General features: G+C 35.9%; 1 protein-coding gene and 1 non-coding gene across 2 annotated transcripts in view; one reads left to right on the top strand and one right to left on the bottom strand.

The window, feature by feature from the left end:
- The window catches only part of LOC149895687 (uncharacterized), a 103,870-nt gene that overhangs the window by 65,994 nt on the left and 20,641 nt on the right, over positions 1-17,235 (bottom strand). Inside the window, exons 2-5 of the mRNA XM_090118654.1 lie at positions 3,004-3,540; positions 2,487-2,617; positions 1,764-1,964; positions 996-1,114 (exon numbers count right to left, since the gene is read on the bottom strand). Of these exons, the coding sequence (XP_089974780.1) occupies positions 996-1,114; positions 1,764-1,964; positions 2,487-2,617; positions 3,004-3,350 (798 nt within the window). The 5' untranslated portion in view covers positions 3,351-3,540. The remainder of the gene's footprint in view (positions 1-995; positions 1,115-1,763; positions 1,965-2,486; positions 2,618-3,003; positions 3,541-17,235) is intronic.
- TRNAV-UAC (transfer RNA valine (anticodon UAC)) lies at positions 10,901-10,973 on the top strand. Its single transcript has one exon. It is a non-coding gene; the product is annotated as a tRNA-Val (tRNA).

The following is a 17,235-nucleotide window of genomic DNA, read 5'->3' as shown; positions in this document are numbered from 1 at the left end:
TCACGCGCTCCCTGAGGGTCCAGCATCACGTGCCCACTCGCCACTTACGCTTCGCATCCACCCTTCGAGCTAAAAGCTCTCGCGACTCCACTCTGGCCGGCCGGTTAAGGCAAGCCAGAGGTGGGGGTCCTGTCCTCGTCAGGCTTCACTCCGACCGGCCGGTGAAGGCGAGCCGGAGATGAAGACAGGGGCCTCCCCCGGGAGCACTCGGTTCCCGCGGGGTCGCTACTCCCCGACACCCCGCCACAAGGTGTCCTGCGGGTTGACTGATTGCACGGGTGGAATATCTATTGTCACGTAGACAATAGATATTCCAACCGCGGGCGATGGGGTCGTCACATCCCTACGCCCTTATTATTATTATTATTATAAAACCAAAAATATAAATTCAACAAAAAAGGTCGTGTTCCAGCGCTACAATATTGTATTCACTGAAAAGTGCTTCATATTGGTTGAAATGGTTGTTAATCATCTCAATAGATGGCGCGCGGTGTGTCCCTTCAGACACATAAAACTGAAAGAATAGAATAAATTCGATTGCTCTGGCGGGTCACGAGTGGCTGAGTTGGTCAGGCATCCGCCCCGGAATGGCGCGAAAGGATGCGGGTTCGTGTCCCGCCTCGTGATCGAATTTTTTCTATTCTTTATAAATTTATAATATCATCATCGTCATTTTTATTGAAAACAATATTCATATATTTTTCTTTGCCCGCGGATTCCCCTGATGTTAAATTCGCATTAGTATGAGTCGTTTCACCGCTGTCAAAAGTTACCCACGGCCATGTCACATTAAAACGAATAAACACACTTTCGCATTTATAATATTATTAGGAATTCATCTAGATATCTATATAAATAAAAATGAACCACCAAATATGTTGTTAAGGGTAAAACTCGTACTCGATCAATACGGCAATTTCTTTAAACATTTTTGAACACCAAAATCGAAATTCATCATCATCATCATCACCATCATCCTCATCATCACCACTCACCTGCAGAAAGTGCCTAGCCAGCAAGCGGCGGTTCAACGCGCGTTGCTGCCGCGCCTGCGGGCCCGGCCCGGGTTGGCTGAGCTCTTGGCATAATGCCGTTTTGCCGCTACCCGCATCGCCTGTAAAATGTTATAAAACGTAAGAAATAGACTGTTTCTCGCCTGTAAAAGTTTTGTGAAAGGTAAAAGATAAGAAATAGACTGTTTCTCGCCTGTAAAAGATTATAGATTAGATTTATTACCACAGGACAGTTCTTTGGCATATTATGATAATATACAGTTACATATTTTGTAAAATTAAATTGTAATACTGAAATGATTTAAGAGCAACTATGGAGTTTCTTGCCGGTTCTTCTCCATAGATGCTTTCCGAATCGGTGGTAAATGTTAAAAATATGTAATGACGTTTCTAATTAAATAAATAAATGTTTTGAGTTTGAGTTTTTGAATTTATTGCAAAAAAGAAGCAGCCAATATTTCAAAGCTATTATTAGATAAAGAAGACCGACTGTTAAAGAGCTGTTTTTTTTTTCTGTTAAAATCTGTAAATTAGATTGTTTAGTGGGGAACATTTGTTGAATAAGTTACTTCTACTTCGCCTTTATTTAATTAGAAAGGAAATAAAATATTTAAAGAATTAGGGCCCTTAAGAATTTTATGCAGCCCTCAAATCTTTACATCAACTACAAATAAAAACAAATAAAAAAAAATTAACCCAAAAAATACTAATCCAACACAGAAAACCATCTATTTCTCCACAAAAACATACCCAAAATCAACGCGCCACACGTCTTACTAACAGCCCTCTGCTCGAGACAATACGCAATCTTCTGGAACACCCACTCGCGACAGAAGAACCTGCGTTTGTCCGTCGATATGGTCGTCTCGCTCACACGTTGGCTAGAGGTCGACTTGCGAACGGGACGGGTAGAGTCGTGCGCGCGCGCAGCTATGGGGCTGAGCGGTTCGCCTGGAATTGTTTTAGAACAATCATTTAATCAAATCATACACTTTATTTAACAGAAGTCATAATATTAAAACATCTTGCCTATATTTGGTTTGTGTTACACGTTGGTTTTATAACTAACTGAGAAAATAATACATGTACATATTTAAACCAAATTAATTTGCATGTTTTTCAATGCACATAAAAATATGATTAGCATTTGTTGTACAAAAACTACATGAAAAGTATATAATACAGTAAAGTAATATGGTTGAGTTGGCTATGATTACATAAGAAATCTCTCCCGCTATAAATAATACGATTATCTTATTATTAACCTGCCTGTTTTAGAAAGTGGTTAATTGAGAAGCCTGTAAAAGTGGGAGATCGCAGTTATTCCAGTTTTATTGTAAAACAACTAATAACATATAACACAGTATAACCAAGCCGAAAAATTAATAATCAGACAACTGATATCACACAAAGCTAAAAATCGTTATGTTTTATTATAATTTCAAAGGACAAACATAATCTCAAACTACCCACCATCAAAGTCAAAGTTATCTCTGTCTCGCTCTCTCCTATAGTCGCGCGTTTCTCGCTCAGGAAAGCCGCGGTGCCGGTCAGTTGGTGTCCGGTCGTGGCCGCGAGCGGTCACCTCGTTAAGGGGAAGAGATCTATAAAATATGGAATAAAATATAGTCGGCTATGCATTGAAATTTTCATAGAGGGCAAGAAAAACTTCACATCTATAGAATGAAATGTCTATAGTATGTAGATATAGTATGATTTTATTTATTAGTGAATGAATATTCATTATACCGTTTGCGTGCTTATAACAAGCGCAATGTTAGGAATACTAGATTTAAAAGCACTACAGAAATATAAGGACGCGATATTTATATGTTTTTTCTTAAATTTACAATAATAAACGCGTCCTTTCTGGACACTTTACTAAACTGTTCACTTGTAATAATACCTACAATAATAGAACGGTAGTATAATCTTCAAAAATTTCACAAGAAAATTCACTCAAATCAATCCACAGTTAAAAATGACTAACCTCAAATTAACCCTATGCTCCGCTTGCCTTACAGCCGAATGTCGATTCTGCTGCTGCCGTATGTTCACTTGATTCTGCCGCAGATACGCCTCCACCTTCCCCTCCCCCGGCTCATTCCTCTGCGTCCTCCTACGCACCTCCTCCTTCCTCCTCCCTTCCCTACCCTCCCTCGCCTCTCTCCTCTCTAGCTTCTCTACGCGACTCTCGAGCGGCGCGTTCAATATCTGTACGTTGCCCCCATGATTGTAATTCAACGGATCGAACTCCTTCGAACTACCCTGCGCTTTCTTGCCATTCTTCTTCGCTTGTTTCGGCGCGACCTGACTGTATATCGGCATTTGGGACATCCTACGCTACGCTAATACGCTTTGGTTACAAAATAGAATCCCTCTGAGGGCTGGGCTTTGGCTAATTGACGCTAACAACTAGAGGAACGTGGTAATTTATCACATTTGCGTGAGGTTCTCGAGAGATTCGTGGCATTCTTGTACTGAATATTACGTTATAGTGATGTGGCATATCATTGTCTGCTCGATTCTGTAACAAGGAAATACGATACAGATTAGGAGTAGTAGATAAATTTTCTTATGATAAAATCGTTTAATTTAACTAGGAACTAACTTTCAGTTATAATAACAAGATTTTGTGATAATTGATAATCCCTAAACTATATACTATAAACTGTCCTCTAAATACCATTTCAAATGATAAGGTTCAACACATTATCATAACATAAAGGCACCAATCCATACTAATATTATAAATGCGAAAGTAACTCTGTCTGTCTGTCTGTTACTCAATCACGCCTAAACTGCTGAACCAATTTGCATGAAATTTGGTATGGAGATATTTTGATACCCGAGAAAGGACATAGGCTACCTTTTATTGCGAAATATGTAGTATGTACCACGGGCGAAGCCGGGGCGTACCTCTAGTATTTAAATATTTAAACATGAATTACACACTATAATAAGTAATTTAAATCTATATGTATCAAATTAACATCTAGCGTATGACCCTTTCTAGTCACATTCATCATTATTTACCACTTAATATCTGCACAAACCTATCCATATCCAAAAACATTCCAACAAAACGAACGTCCAAAAACACCTAACACATTATTCTAAAACCACAACACTTATAAAAACCACAACAGCTTGTACAAAAGGCTTGAGAAATTAAAAAAAACACACGCAAGCTAGCACTCGTGCACTAAGCTGAAGCTAGGTTTTCTGAATAGCCTTTTGTAAACCTAAGTTAAAAGATACAGCCCGGAGATTTTACCTCATCCTGAGTATCTTCGTAGCGAAAAGAGGGTGCCTTAAGAAAATATACTTTGCTTTTTCTTGCATTATACTTTGTAGAAAGAGGCGATCATTTAGGTACGGTTTACACCAATATGAACATCGTTCATAATAATCAAATTACCAAAACTTTTCTCAACGAGGAGAAGCTATACTTGAGACTTTATTTGTATGTTTGTCGGTGGTTATCTTCGGAAGTATTGATCCAATAATGAAAATTCTTTCACTCGTAGAAAGCTACATCATTCCTAAGTAACATTATATTTTTTATTTATTTGCAAACACTCTACTTCCGGCTCTATCGACTAGTTTTGTTAAATTATTAAATATCTTATAAAATTTATCAAAATATGGCTTCATCCCATAAAATAAATTCTTACGCAATCTGTATTGAGTTACAAAGCCTACCATGAGCAGGCCTCCGTCACTCGCTCAAGGTCGCGCTATAAGTGCCTACCGCACAGTAGGTCGGTACCGACCCAAGCGGCAGTTGGTTGGCACACGCGAGACTGCGCACCCGCGTCACGTTTCCCGCGCTCGCTACCAAGATGCCCGGTTATTGCGATGTGGAAGGGTGTCGTAAATCTCAGCCATATAGTCAGCAGCCCCCGAGCCACGCAGTAACAAAGAAACTCACAAACCTACCAGGCTACTTTTTATCCAGGAGACACATATAGCGGGTCCACGCGGGTGAAACCGAAGGAAACAACTACTATCAATAAGATTTCATTTTTTTATTGTATAATGTAACAAATATAATTAACAATAAAAAATTAAGTGTTTCAGCAACTCTGTGTTTAATTTACGCGCTCGGTACAACCCTAAAGTTTTCGTTTGATGACGCAATCACGCGGCGTGCGCGGGAAACTCGCTTCTCGGTGCGTGTTCGTAGAGTACATTTCTTACTGCAGCCGAGTTGTGGCGCATTTTGTAGGTAAATATAGCGTAGGTATTTTAGCTTTTGTATGGGAGTGATGTATCTGTTACGAAGTAACTATTCTCTAATCTGTGCCATGAGGTGCATTATAGTAGTTATACTACAGTAGATAACGTATAGTAAACTATACTACACTCGCTGTAGTAACCATACAATTTTTGCACCATGAGTTCTAATTTTGACATATGTCATAGTTTATAACTATTCGATGATAGATACGTCATTCACGGAAAATAATCTCGTGAACTATTCACGTTTACTATTGTAGTTACGTCAGACGATTTAACTATGTCAACTCATGGTAGGGGTACAGAACACACAATATATTATTATAAAAAATACATTTTTCTTATCACTAAATCTTTATACCCTAACTGCTAGATACGTTATTTCTAAATTTTATATTGTTTCAATTACTCAAAAATTTTAAAGAAAACACAAATTATCAAATAAAATAAAATTTATTATTTTAAAAATTCAAAGCAGGAAGACTTTACTTCCTGTACCTTAATATACACCTACGCAAATCTCCACTTAAGGTACAAAGAAAAAGGCACCTACAAACATTTACAATAGAGCATAATTTCGCTTAAATTAAAAGCGTTTCCTTCTTAATTCACAATTGTCGGATCTTTAAAGGGTCAATTGGAACGTTGCGTATAAATTTAGATTTTAGAGCTTATTACTTGGGAATAAGGTTGACATTAGCATAGAAGTAAATCGATAAAGAAATTAAGGCGAATAAACATTATCATTTATCTTATTGCACCTATATTGTGAAACCATAAACAATTCAGATCAAAAGTACCTACTACTCATAGGTAACATAGGTAGTCTATTATTTCAATAACCTGTTTATATAATACTTTGGTAATATGAGAGGTAATTATATAAGTAACTAGTGGTCCGCCCCGGCTTCGCCCGTGGTACCTACATGTTTAAACTATCCTATCTCTCAAGTTGGATCGAACTGCACATGGTGTACGAATTTTATTATAATCGGTTAAGTGGTTTAGGAGTCCATTGAGGACAAACATTGTGACACGAGATTTATATAATATATTAAGATATTGAAATTGATACTAATAAGTAATAACTAAGTTGCGTTAATGTAAACGCTATAAATAAAAGTATAAAATTAAATTGAAATAATCCTTCTTACTAATCTTAATACTATTACAAAGGCGAAAGTTTGTTTGGATGTATGGATGTATGGATGTATGGATGTTTGTTACTCCTTCACGTAAAAACTACTGAACCGATTACAATGAAATTTAGCACACATATAGAGGGTAACTTGGATTAACACATAGGATAGGTTTTATCCCGGAAATCCCACGGGAACGGGAACTATGCGGGTTTTCCTTTGAAAACGCGGGCGAAGCCGCGGGCGGAAATCTAGTATGTATTATAAAAAAGTTTGTGAGGATGGATATTGGATAAGTACTTTAATATAACTTTTTTTTTGTTTTAATATCGTAACATAATACCTACGACATGTTGTAACGTAATACAAATTTTCTGCACAGTTAGTGCATAGATAGTAGATACCTACTACCAATATATTTTCAAGTATCATCCCTTAATGTTTTTTTTTCTACCTTTAATTAATTACACCCGTATCACAAAAGCAAACGTATCGTAAACAAGGGTTTCAATAGGGTTGACACTTTTTTGACACTTTCTGTACAATTTTTATCAATACAAATTTTACTACAAGGAAACGGCGTCTCTATTTCTTATTTATTACTAGCTTCCGCCCACGACTCTGTACGTGCATCCCCGATTTCCCCGTTCCCGCAAGAATTTCGGGAAATCCTTTCTTAGCGGATGCCTACGTCCTAACATCTACCTGCATGCCAAATTTCAGCCCGATACGTCCAGTGGTTTGGGCTGTGCGTTGATAGATCACTATATCAGTCACCTTTGAGTTTTATATATATAGATTTGTAACTAAGCTTAGGTATGAAGATTTTATTACCTATATTATATTCAATTTGAACAATTATTTGACCGATTGTAAAAATTCCTCTACTATTAAAAAAATATATTTAGGATGCTATTCCACCAATAACGTGCGAGTATGTGTAGCGAGGAATGTGTTTGTAAATAAGTAATAACCAATCATATCGCTTCAAACGCTAAACGCTCCAAACTTCAAACTAAACGAAGCGATATGATTGGTTATTTGCAAACACATTCCTCGCTACACATCCTCGCACATTATTTATTCGTAGAAAAACACCCTTATACCGAATGACATAGACTAGGCAGTAGGCACACCCCGGACACTCCATACAAAATTATCGTTTTGACAGTCACACTGTTGACTGTAGAGACTGCAAATGTGTGTGTTAACGCTTTATGGTTGGCACATTTTTGAGTAGCGTAAAAAACAAATTCGCGTTTTTCTGATGAAATACATCCGTAAACAGCACAATATCTAACCATATTCTACGAAAAACGATAATCACAAATCCAAAATAATAAAATTACTTTAAGTCAATTTTATTAATGTTGTCAATCTTCGTTGCGTATCGTCCTTGCAGAAAAATGTGGACCATTTTTAGACTGATCGTGCGGGGTGTGGTTTAATTTTGGCGGGAGGCGGAGAGTGTCCGTTCTGTAGCGTTTAGCTACTTTTATGTATTCTGTGGACTAGGTATATTATTTTATTCTCATTCATCCAGATAAACCAGTATAAACCGCAAGCAATACAAAAATTAACAATTTTCTTAAAACTTCCGAGTGACAACCCTGCCCACACCGTGGCCGCAATTATTCCGCCAAAACAAAGCGCTCACTTAACGCAAGTGTAAACCATTGTTTCGTACCACGTTTGTTCCTCCACAGACTATCGCTATCTCACTCACACACACGTCGGTTTTCCTCGACAGACTGTAGCTATCCCACTCACACGCACCTCGTTATTCCTCGACAGACTGTAGCTATCTCACTCACACACACGTCGTTGTTCCTCGGTAGTCTATGGCTATCTCACTCACACGTAGCCTATTAAACATAGACAAAAGGTACCACGAGGTACCACTATCTTGCACGTATGGAAACAAACAGAGACAGAAGACAACCGACAGTTTGGAAACTCGACTCAACACTCGGCAGACAGTTCTCTCGCTCACATCTATCGCGTTAGACAGAGACGGAGGATAACATATAGTTCTGTACAGTCCCTTGCCAATTTGTTGGTACACCGAAAGTGGCTGAAAACTGCCGGTATGTTTGTTCTCCCAATCACGCGTAAAGCAGTCTATTGTTTTGGTAATTAGCGACGTTTTTTGTCGGATTTAAAGCGCGATTTAACCGTAATGCTACTGATTTTGTAATTTTAACAGGTTTTTAGCTTCGCATGTATGTTTGTATGTATCCGACTCTTTTAGACTCGATATTGGACTTTATAATTATGGACATATTTAATTGAAACTTTATAAACTTATCAAGATAATCGATGATAATACAATAATATTTTTTATCTATATTTATTATTTTTTTGAAATTTAAAGTCGTGATGAAATATGTTAATATTATATTATACTAGCGGTCCGCCCCGGCTTCGCCCGTGGTACATTATATTAACGTTTTCTCTACATAAGAACCATCCTCGTACTTCAAGGAATATAATAAAAAAAGAATTATCGAAATCGGTTCAGCCATTCTCGAGTTATGCGCTTACCAACACATTTTGCGATTCATTTTTATATATAAGACTAGCGGTCCGCCCCGGCTTCGCCCGTGGTACATATTTACGTTTTCTCTACGTAAAAACCATCCTCGTACTTAAAGGAATATAATAAAAAAAGAATTATCGAAATCGGTTCAGCCGTTCTCGAGTTATGCGCTTACCAACACATTTTGCGATTCATTTTTATATATAAGAAGATTATATTATATGATATTTAATTCCTTTTTGATGTTATTTCTTTATTTAAGAAACCCTAAAGGTGTATGCAATAAGCATATCAGTACAAATACCTAAATTCCAATTTTTTTCTATACAAATATTATAAAGAGGAAAGGTTTGATTTTTTGTTTGTTTGTTTGTATGAATTGAATAGGCTCCGAAACTACTTGGCGGATTTGAAAAATTCTTTCACTGTTGGAAAGCTACATCATTTCTGAGTGACATAGGCTAGGTTTTATCCCGGAAATCCCACGGGAACGGGAACTATGCGGGTTTTTTTTTGAAAACGCGGGCGAAGCCGCAGGCGGAATGCTAGTTTACAAATAATATTAAAACAAACCTTCAGTCAATAAAACATTGACATACATTATGCGTGCAATAGACGACCTTCTATCGAGTGGGTTCGAACTTCGAATCAAATCTAAAACAAAGATCCACCCACGCCTTAAAATCTCACTTGGCCTTTAACCAACTTCCAAAAAAGGTGAATAATCTATAATAATAAAAGTCGATATTATAAAACATAATTATTTAATCTAGCTTTCCGCCCGCGGCTTCACCCGCTTTGTCTAAAACCTAATAAATTACTTATATACTAAAAAATTAAAACCTTCCTCGAGAATCGCTATGAAGTTTCTTGCCGGTTCTTCTCCATAGATACTGCTTTCCGAATCGGTGGTAAATGTTAAAAATATGTTATGACGATTCAACAGTGCTTCTAGAAGAATTCTAATTGTATAAATAAATGTTTGAGTTTTAAGTTTCATTCTATCTATTAACCAAAATCGCATCAAAATCCGTTACGTAGTTTTAAAGATTTAAGCATACATAGGGACATAGGGACAGAGAAAGCGACTTTATAGGTACCTACTATGTAGTGATATCTATCCAATATCTATCTATGGACAGTCAATAAAATATCCAATTAGCTGCACTTGACATAACTCTATAAAAGAATTTAAATGTCACAGATAACATATAATTGCATACAATTTGCATTTATTTTTGTCCTGGCGGAAAATATCGGTTCCGGTGTTTTTAGCCTTCGATGAGAATAAATTAAATTAATCATTTTATCACGTACGGTAATGAGGTGTTGATATTTAAATAACCAACAAATTTCAAACAAATCTGATCAGCTGTTTCTGCGTGATAGAGTAACAAACTTTCATGTTAAAACTTTCACGGTTTATAATACACTAGCTTCGCCCGCGTTTTCAAAGAAAAACCCGCATAGTTAACGTTCCCGTGGGATTTCCGGGATAAAACCTATCTTATGTGTTAATACAAGTTACCCTCTATATGTGTGCTTAATTTCATTGTAATCGGTTTAGTAGTATTTGCGTGAAAGAGTAACAAACACACACACATCCTCACAAACTTTCGCATTTAGGCGTATAACACAAACGCATGTACTACGGGCGAAGCCGGCTTCTACAGTAAATATTATTATGTATATATAACATAAATCTCGTGTCACAATGTTTGTCCTCAATGGACTCCTAAACCACATAACCGATTATAATAATATTCGCACACCATGTGCAGTTCGATCCAACTTGAGAGATAGGATAGTTTAAACATGTAGGTACCACGGGCGAAGCCGGGGCGGAACGCTAGTATTATTATAAAATATTGTAATTGTCTGTTACGTAATTTATTATAGCACACTACATCTCAAACTAAGCATGTCATCTTATCATAAGATTGAATATTTCGTCTCGATCTACAACTGGTTCCGTGGTGTAGTGGTTATCACATCTGCTTTACACGCAGAAGGCCGCCAGTTCGATCCTGGCCGGAATCATAATTTTTTGTTCTTTTCATATTTTAATTTTTCATTAATTTGCGTATTAAGTATATTACCACAAATATTTTTAAACAATATAATATTTGAATTTTTTTTATACTATTTTCTCGCGACTCGCGTTGGACCTTACCTATGTTTTCGTGTACACGTATCAAAGATCTAGGTTTTTTTTCTTCCTTAACTTTAATGCACAAAATTAGAAATATTGTATCACGTTTGCGATACTGTTTTATTCGCATGTTTTATGAAAGACGTAACAACAATGATTTTTAACTTATTATCTTTTTTCTTTATATATGTACTAACAACAATAAGTACATTCACAAATCACACATTTCTTTTTACAAAACGTATAATACGATGACCATAGACTAGATAATATGCACTTTGCACTCTTTAATAAAACTGAAAACAATACATCGAATTGTCGCAACGAGCTAGGGATGTCCAATATGCATTGTTAAATATCGATATTTTATCGTATCGATAAATTGATTGATTTATTGATAAGTAAAAAGCCGTTCTACAAGAGGCATCGCAACGTTTTCTCAATTGCCGAACCATATTTTTAATGTTGATGTTTATGATTGACATGAATAAAACAATGCTTTTCAAACTCACTCATGGTTTCTACTTTCTCGTTACCAGAAAAGCACGACTAGATAAGTGTACTAAAAACGACTGAGACTGGAAAATTACTGATAAAACAAACATATAAAATTTTGTTTACACTCAATTCAATGCAACAGTGACGAAGAGCCGATTTTCATTTCAATCAGCTTTTCCACTAGGTATATCCAAGCATACTAAAGTAATAATACTTAAATATACTGACATACTAAATCGAAAATCATCGTGACTCCTGCGCACAAAGATCTCATACAAAATTTGGGACTAAATACACTGACACAGTATTTAGTCAAATATGTTTTTTTTTATCAGGAAGTCGTTATCTATTTACACTGGGATTTTTTAATGTCTAATAGCCACCTGGGTTGAATACAAGTTGATGTGACACAGATAAAAAATGTGCGGTTACCGTGAGATTTTACATGATACGAATTTTTTAAACTTGTTTTTTCAACGCAAAATCAAATTTTTACGACTCGATTGACTATCTGGTTTAATGGTGATTTTTTTAGACAATCAAACTAATAAAGAAAAATCAATAAGTACCGAAATTTAACAGGTCCCTTTGATCTTTAAAACTAAGCAATGGATTTGATGCGGTTTTTTTTTAAATAGAGTGATTCAAGAGGAAGGTTTTACTATATAATTTATTAGGTTTCAGACAAAGCGGGCGAAACCGCGGGGGGTATGCTAGTATATTTATATTTTATACCCAAATACAAATACATTCAACCTTACAAGAGTTAAAAGCGTAACAAATATCCATACCGATTTTTCTTATAAAAGAACATCATATAATTTACAAAACACACGTCCAACAGCACTCAATTCTACCTAACTGTATACGACTGACGTACATTGTAAGAAAAAAAACATACAGTAACTATATCAATAAATATTTTATTACCGTGTAGATAATAACCGGTAGTCCGGTTTCACCGTCTAAAATTAATTTTTACGATCGCACATAAATATCACGGTTTTCAGTATAATAATGCGGAGATGGAACCATATTTTTTAGGAACAACGAACATTTTATTTGTGCACCTAATATTTCAAGTTATAAGTTATTAAATCACCCCTTTTTTATTTTACATACCTATCAATATTATAATTTATAACGATACAAAACTTAAATATTTTCTTTTAGTCGTGAAATTACTTAATTTTTTATTTACAAGAATCTAATGGAAACGATTTCCACTTCAAAATAAAATTCGCTTCGACAAAATATACCAGTAAAAGTGAAGTGTATTTTTTTTTCATAATATTACCTAATATATTATTATTACCCGTGATATTATTAAAAAATAAAAACTACTAACACAGCATAAAAAATCGACACATAAACCGCGCCACACACCCCTATCCATCTAACCGTCCATAGACAACCCATTCGAAATTTGAATGAGGTCTTCATTCCATTATGGCGGGCGCTCATTTCCCGCGCTTTTTACTTTTTACACTTTTTTAACGCGCGCACACAGGCTCGGGTTGAAATTAAAAAATTCTCATGTATCACGGTCAAACAAAACAGGGCATTTGAGACGCGCTCGTGGATTTTTTAATGGCTAACTGCTCTTAGGCTTTTTAGGATTCCGTACCGACACATAAAATGACATGTGACATATTACTGACACTTCGCTTTCTGTCTGTACGTCCGTCTGTCACCATTCTAAATTTCCTATTATCTTTCTTATTAAATCCACACTTTATGACTGTTTCAGGAAAGGACTTCAAGTAGATCTAGTACACATTCCTAGCCATTCTGGTATTATAGGCAATGAGAAAGCTGACGTTTTGGCTAAATCAGCCATCCAACATGGTACTCTCGAACATTACTACAATTATGCCCATGATCTCTCTTCTCTTTCTAAGGATCGTTTGGATTATACATGGAACAGTCAGTGGAAAAATTCTACTAAAGGGAAATTTTATAGAGATATTCAACCCTCAATTCCATGTAAGCCCTGGTTCTTCCGTTTCCCTAATATAGACAAGCCTACTGTTTCCACCATTTGCCGCCTCCGTTTAGGTCACAATACCACTCCTACCCATTTATTTAAAATTCATGTCCGTGATCATTCTATCTGTGAGTGTGGTATAGACGAGGGAAGTTACGATCATTTATTCTTTGTTTGCCCAAAGCTTCGTATCTCACTTCTGGATATCCTCCCCCCAGATGTTCCCCTCCCTACTAATTTTAAGTGTTTACTTTGTCTTGTCCCTACCTCATTTGTCAATATCCTATCAAAATTTATCAATTTTAACAATCTAAAATTTTGAACCCCATCCAAGTACCTATATCTATTTTATGTTATGCTTTTGTGATGTGTTGTGTTGTCTATAACTAATATTTGTTCTTTGTCAGGTTATACAGCTCCATGTAAGAAATCTATGAGTAAACAAAACTGAACCATCTCAATCGTGATTTTTCCTTAGCACAGAGTATGCTTAACATGAGCATTAACTTAAACTGACCATCCGATCAAAACTTGACATTGGCAGAATCCGTCCTCACTGGGATCGGGAGTTGCCATTTGCTAAAAAGAAGAAGAAGAAGAATATGATCACTGAATGATGAAATCTGATAAAGATAATTGTATCTCATGTATTGTGATAGACTGTTTAAATTTTGAGATTATGTATTTCTGTTGCCGGTCTAACAATAAATAATTAAAAATAGGCAAAGCAACGGTTAACACGGTCATAAATTGGATAGGTATTTTTTTACATGTTCTTTAAATTACTTGAACGTCGCGTTGAGAATATATATTATATACAAGCTGCGCTCTGCGGTTTCACCCGCGTGGCTCCGCTCCTGTTACTTCGCGTGATGATATAATTATAGCCTATAGCCTTCATCGATAAATGGGCTATCTAACACAGAAAGAATTTATCAAATCGGACCTGAGATTAGCGCGTTCAAACAAACAAACAAACTCTTCAGCTTTATAATATTAGTATAGATGCTTGTACGGAACCCTTAGTGTCGCGAGTTTGACCCGCACTTGATTTGGTTACATTCGCTGAATGGGAATGACTTTTATTTCGTGTCGAATGGATTTAAATTTATAGTCTGTGCTGCTTTTGAGTGCAGGCAATTGGGACAATGTTTGTGATTCTATAAACGTTAATTATAACTGCGAAAATTTGTGTATTTGTTACTAAATTTTCTTTTACAAATAATAAAGTAAGAGAACACGTAGAAGATGTTTGTTGCTCTTTCACCTACTCCTGCATATATTTAGATGTGATTTCGTATGATGATAAATTATGAATTTATGACAACTTTCAAGTAGGTAACATAGGTATATCTAGCAAATTATAGTGCTAAATAAACTATCTAGTATCTACTCCTATTTTCATTTTACTACCTATAAAAAATAAAAACCATATAACAATACCGAAAAATATTCACCTACTACCATTTACCTTTTTCTATGAAAAATCGGGTAATTATAATCACCACTAGCAACACTTAACCTGACAAAACTTATCTCCATTTAATATTAGGTCAATAGTTCCCCAAAACTCGGCACGTCTCGTTAAAACCTGGCAACACCGACCACACTTCTGGCAGAAGCCAGCACTCAAAAGTTTAATTTCCCAACGAAAACAGCGGTGTTATTATTATTAACAATGCTTTAAATTTATTCGCAAAACTTTAAATCCGCATTGTTTTTGAGCTTTTCACTTCAACCGACTTCAAAAAAGGAGTATTTAATTCGGATTTCATTTTTAAGTATTGGATGGTTTTTCCCCGTTTATTATTTTAAAGTTATTGTTGATTGAAGAGAAATACTTGAAATTGTAGATGGAGTTTATTGGATTTAAAAAAATTGTCCGACTCTTTCACATAATAAAATACCGGTAATTGTAAAGCAAAATGTTTAAAACGTGAATTTAATCGATTTCAAGTTTTAAAACACAATGAATAAACCATAAGCAAGACCCACCAAATTGTTATTTAATTACGAAACCAAACAAACACATTGCGACCTACTTATTAAACGAATAAACAGTAATTCAACTACACTCGCGTTAAATATGCAAATATCAAACGCAGATGTAGACCATCCATACTATAATATTATAAATGCGAAAGTAACTCTGTCTGTCTGTCTGTTACTCAATCACGCCTTAACTATACTGAATCAATTTGCATGAAATTTGGTATAGAGATATTTTGATACCCGAGAAAGGACATAGGCCACTTTTTATTGCGAAATATGTACCACGGGCGAAGCCGGGGCGGAACGCTAGTAAACCATAAGCAAGACCCATCAAATTGTTATTTAATTACGAAACCAAACAAACACATTGCGACCTACTTATTAAACGTATAAACAGTATTTCAACTACACTCGCGTTAAATATTATGCAAATATCAAACGCAGATGTAGACCATAGACTATAAATCCAATAGATGGTGCAAGTTCATTCAACTCTATGTTATGCTACACTTCATAAAATAGAATAAAAAAGTTATGAAACTTCAATACAAAAAACTGTATGCAACCTACCAATATCGCAATATCCATTGATCTTTGGTATCCATTGATATTACGAGTATTATTATCTCATAGCAAATACTAGTTTTATTTTAGACTAGATTAATTCCGCCCGCGGCTTCGCCCGCGTTTGCAAAGGAAAACTCGCATAGTTCCCGTTCCCGTGGGATTTCCGGGATAAAAACTATCCTATGTGTCCAAGTTACCCTCTATATGTGTGCTAAATTTCATTGTAATCGGTTCAGTAGTTTTTACGTGAAAGATTAACAAACATCCATACATCCATACATCCTTACAAACTTTCGCCTTTATAATATAATACTAGGTTGATCCAAAAGTAATGATAATTGGGTATTTCCTGTGCACATAAAAATATAAAATAAATATTTTTTGCTTGTTCATGTACTCACTAAGTTATCACAAAAAAATCATATCAACAGGCCACGTTTCCAAGTATTTACATTAATTTGAATGTGAACCATGGGTGCCAGAATGTTTCCCGACGAAAAGAAGAAACAACGATTCGACATTTAGAGGGTGAATTTCCAAATTTTTTATGAGATCAGGATAATTTTTTGTCACGATTTGTGATCATGGACGTTACCCGGGTTCACCATGTTTATGCTGAAACCAAGAAACAATTAATGGCCTGGATGCGAGCTTCCAAAGTGACGATGAAGAAATTCAAAGTGAAAATTAGTGGGGTAGATTAAAGCGGTAGTTTTTTGGGACGCTGAAGGAATAATTATGGTGGGATATTTTAAGAAGGTAGCCACTATATTGGGCTCTTACTACACAGACCAAATTAAAAGATTGCGGTAGGTTAGTAAGGAAAAGAGACATGGCAAAATGCGGGCTTGAATGCCGTTTCACCCAGACAACGCACCAGATCACAATGCGTCAGTTGCAATGGCTGCCATTCAAAAATCGGCATTCCAAATGCTTGAACACCCACCCTGTTTGTTAGATCTAGCTCCTAGTTATTTCTATCTCTCTCCTCGGCACAAGAAACACCTTCGAGGCAAGAAATTTTAAGAAAACAGCGAAGTGATGGCCGCAGTAGAGGGTTTTTTGTGGATGAAGTCAAAGTTTTTTTTTTTTTAAGTTTAAGAAAA

The sequence above is a fragment of the Colias eurytheme genome, chromosome 30 (genome assembly GCF_061535395.1).
Source record: "Colias eurytheme isolate Ceu_HAF_F1 chromosome 30, ilColEury1 Martin Lab GWU primary, whole genome shotgun sequence".
NCBI lineage: Eukaryota > Metazoa > Arthropoda > Insecta > Lepidoptera > Pieridae > Colias > Colias eurytheme.
The sequence above is the reverse complement of the archived record's forward strand: the minus strand, read 5'-3'. Positions and strand labels throughout refer to the sequence as shown.